This window comes from Leuciscus leuciscus (assembly GCF_965113295.1).
Source record: "Leuciscus leuciscus genome assembly, chromosome: 16".
NCBI lineage: Eukaryota > Metazoa > Chordata > Actinopteri > Cypriniformes > Leuciscidae > Leuciscus > Leuciscus leuciscus.
The window spans coordinates 17,503,076-17,507,393 of NC_138740.1; the positions used below are offsets into that span (position 1 = coordinate 17,503,076).

A 4,318-nucleotide genomic window follows, 5' to 3' on the forward strand; every position below is an offset into this window, starting at 1 on the left:
GTGCCAAAATGTATGCAGTTGGCATTAACACAGGCACAAAAAAAAAAAAAACTGAAATAAGGTTGCAAGTTTGCAGTCAGAAATAATGGATTTTCATATTTGGGTGAACTTTCCCTTTAGGTGTGTATCGATTTTGAAATTTGTTATAAGTGATGGTTCGGAGTAAAATCAATCTAGGGTCCTTTTGCACCATGACCTCGAGCCAAACACCCTCCCAGAAGCCCTTTTTCCCTTGGTCGAACATTATTAAAGTTAGAGCTTATTTAGAGATATCAGCCGAATGGTTTAGTGCAGGCGCTAATTGATCCAAGGTATATCTCGTAAATTACCCCACTAATGCCCAGAATGGTACCAAACCTCTACAGTAGTACAAATAGGTTCTGTACTCAGGAGTTTGTAAGTACATCAGGAGTTTATTTAAATAACACTTGCCTGATGGCTCATGCTACTGCTTACCCGGACGTCGAGGTCACTTCCGTGATTTGGGAAAAGCACGTAAAAGTCCTGGCAGAAAGCGATGCAGAAGGATGTAGTGTAATGACGCCCAGTTCCAGGAATGCACTAATATTTTGTTGGTAGTACCAGTTTGCAATAATTATTAGTTAACACTAAGTTGTCAACACTTCGGAAAAAATAATAATTCGTTGTTACACTACACGACTATGGTCGGTACCATTCTGGGCATTATTAGTGGGGTAATTTACGAGATGCATCCTTGGATCCGTTAGCGCCTGCACTAAACCATTCGGCTGATATCTCTAAATAAGCTCTAACTTTAATAATGTTCGACCAAGGGAAAAAGGGCTTCTGGGAGGGTGTTTGGCTCGAGGTCATGGTGCAAAGGACACTAGGTTGATTTTACTCGGAACCATCCCTTTAAAGTGTACTGCTGAATGTACTGAAAAGCATTTAGGGTAAACTAAAACATACCTAAAGGGATACTCCACTTTAAAATGAAAATTCTGTCATCATATACTCACCCTCATGTTGTTTCAAACCTGTATGAATTTCTTTCTTCTGCTGAACAGAAAGGAAGATATTTAGAAGAATGTCAGTAACCAGACAGTTTCTGGTACCATTGACTTCCATAGTATATATTTTTTCCTACTATGGAAGTCAATGGTACCAGAAACTGTCTGGTTACTGACATTCTTCTAAATATCTTCCTTTCTGTTCAGCAGAAGAAAGAAATTCATACAGGTTTGAAACAACATGAGGGAATATGATACAAAGAGTATATGATGACAGAATTTTAATTTTAAAGTGGAGTATCCCTTTAATGTAATTTCTATTGAAACTTGTATTTCATGTAGTTAAAACATTTTTGAAGTTGGAATTTAGTACATTTAAAATATATTAACTTTAAATGCAATATCGAATAACACACAGTTAAATTATAATAAAGTACTTTACATGTGCTTTAGTTTGTCAAGCCAACACATCAATATAAGTTTACTATTTTAAACCAAGACGAATTTATTTTAAACTAGATTATTTAAAATGCTTAAAAATTGTTACATTATTACAGTGCACTCTGTACTCCCTTTAAGTACACTAAGAGGCCTTTTATTTCATTCATTTTATATTATTTTTTTTTTTAAATATACCTTTAAGATCTGAAGTACACTACTAGTGCACATTCAATACAATTAACAGTTCAATATACAGTTCAATCCGTGTTGGTGATATTTTCTCTTTTTATTTCAATTTTTGCATTTGCAAACCCTTTCGTTCGTTAGACCTGCACAGACATTTACTGTATGCACGAGGCCCCTGGTGTCTTTCATATCAAGCATTCAGACAGCTTTCCCTATAATAAGCAAACTCATCAGGAAGACCATGATGAAAAATATCCACATAAAGAAGCGATCCATGACTTTGGCAACTTTCCGCCACTCCCCATTTCGTCTCTGCGTGGCCTTCTGCTCATGATAAAAGTTAGCGATGTACTCGATATTCCTCAAGAGGCTTTGCTGATGACATAAACACTGACCTTCAACAAGTATCTCCCTTTTCTTCGCCGATTCTTTTCCAGTCGCTCCGCTCTCCAACACACTCTCTCCTGTAGCTCCCGCAACCTCCCCATGGTCAATGCTCACATAGGAACTATCTATCCAGCCAGTGTGGCACTCATTTCCTTGCCTTAGTGATAAGGTTGGACTGACATCCTCATTTAACTGATCTTTTATCTTTTGTGAACAACCATCACTGGCTGAAATGCTTCGTACCCTCAGAGGGAAGTCCTCGCCCCTGGCAGGGCCGTTTATAGTGCAGCTGCTTCCCTTTTGCGCAGGTTTGTCTGTGTGAGCAGACAGGCAGCCCTCACCCATGTCATAGACGAAGCAAATCCGAGCCAGGTAGTGCAGGATAAAGTGACGTGCCCATGTAGGAACAGGTTGGGCCTCTGGTCCGCAGTGGTGAATGTTCATAATGAAGATAGTCAGGGCTGTAGAAGCTGTAACCATTGTCATTGTGGCGATGTAATATTTCCCTGTGGAAACATTGGAATTGGTGAACATAGACAGCAGACTTCATTTCAAAGCTTTCAGCAATAAATAGATATTTAAAGAGTCATTGATTATCTGACCTCAAGATGAAAATGTATGTTAATTATTCCAATGTTAACCATCGACTGGGCTAAAACCCCAATAGTGAGTTTGCTAATAAAAGGCACAGTAGCAGGTGGCCCTAGATTCATTAGAAAGGCTCATTAAAATGATTGACCCTTGGCACATTGTTTATTGCTCCTTGGCACATTGTTTATTGCTCTAGCAGCCTATTTGCATTTCATACAGTCTGATAATTATTTATTTCAGGCCTTGTGGGTGGAGGTGTTTTCTCTTTGGTGAACCCGAACCCCTTAATTGCACACCAGTGGAATCCAAGGGGCTGTTGTGCTGAATAAAGAAGACTGAACATTTATACAGCATGTGCCCAATTTTGGGGGGTAGGAACTAAAAGTGCCAGAACAGATTTACCCAGCCAAAGACACTTTAACACAGAGCATGCACTTAAGATCTGATGGAAAACTATGGTTCTAATTGTCCATTATTTGATGATAATTGAGGTCAAATTCTTTAGTTCTACTTCATGCTGCATGAATTGTACAGACATACTGAATACCTGGAAAATATGGGAAAAGTAATTATCAATTCCAATTAATGATGACACTTGGGATGATATTTGGGAACATGCTAAAATAATATCAGTCTGTAATTGGGCAAAAGCTGTTAAACTGAATATAGTACAGATTTCATATATCCCCTAATTGTAGACATATCTTTAACAATTTCTTTTCACTCTTTTGTCTCAAATGTAAGACTGACATTGGTACTCACTGTTTATGATCACGGTATTGATACAGAAATAATGGCTTCAATGTATTCTTGACATAGAACGCAGATCTTGAGAACAAACTTAGAATAAAATCATTTGGTATTTCACTTGACATGTGAAAAAGATATTAAGAATTAATTCAATAATGGCCACATTGTACGAGTTTGTCCCTCGTTTTAGTAATAACAAGCTGTGGGAGTAATAATCACATCATGGGAACAAATTCTGGCCACGTGAAGACTAAAATGTTATTGTTAAATGTATTTTCAGTATTATTCTTTTTGTATAATGTAATATTTTGTGAAGTCAGAGTATGTTGTATGTTGTTTTGAGGAGAGATTTGGGATGAGCTATATTTGGCAAAGGAGTATGTGTGCAATGCATCATGTTCCACTGATGCAAAGGTTTTCCAATAATGTATACATCGATTGAGGTGCTGTTTTCTTTATAAGGAAAGGAATGTTTTTCACTGATGCATATGTACCAAGAAGCATAGGGGCATACGTTCCATTTTAAACATAAGCAACATATTTTTCTACCTTACAAGGAATTTGCAAGTTCCTCAGTGGTATAAGCATACAGAGAAACCATATGCATGAGTGAAGGGAGAGGAAGGAGAGGGGGAGAGAGGAAAGAGATGGGGAGAGATGACAGAAAGGGGAACAGAGAAATCTGAAATGAAGACAACCTCTTCTGTAACCTTCCTCTACTATGGCCCCTTTCTACGGTGGCCTAGAAGTGCAAAACAAACTTTGTTTTCGGAAATGTTATTGTGTTTTCTAACTTGTTAATTTGTTTTTAGTCTTTCCATTGCGTTTATAAATTTGTTGTTTTGCTTTCGGAATTGTGGTTTGTTTTGCACTTCTCGGCCACCGTACGTTTCTCTCCTATGCTGACATGTAATAAAATAAGAAATAAGAGCTCTCTCGGCAAAATGACTGGTGTTGCTTCCGATTCAACCATAACGGGGAAAAGCTATAAT

The 4,318-nt window shown here is 37.8% G+C and overlaps 1 protein-coding gene across 1 annotated transcript in view; it reads right to left on the minus strand.

Annotated features, from left to right (window-relative positions):
• Positions 1-1,693: 1,693 nt before the first annotated feature.
• Positions 1,694-4,318, minus strand: part of LOC309477429 (neuronal acetylcholine receptor subunit alpha-10) — a 7,362-nt gene continuing 4,737 nt past the window's right edge. The window contains exon 4 of the mRNA XM_082140694.1: positions 1,694-2,491. Coding sequence (XP_081996820.1) covers positions 1,797-2,491 — 695 coding nt within the window. The 3' untranslated portion in view covers positions 1,694-1,796. The remainder of the gene's footprint in view (positions 2,492-4,318) is intronic.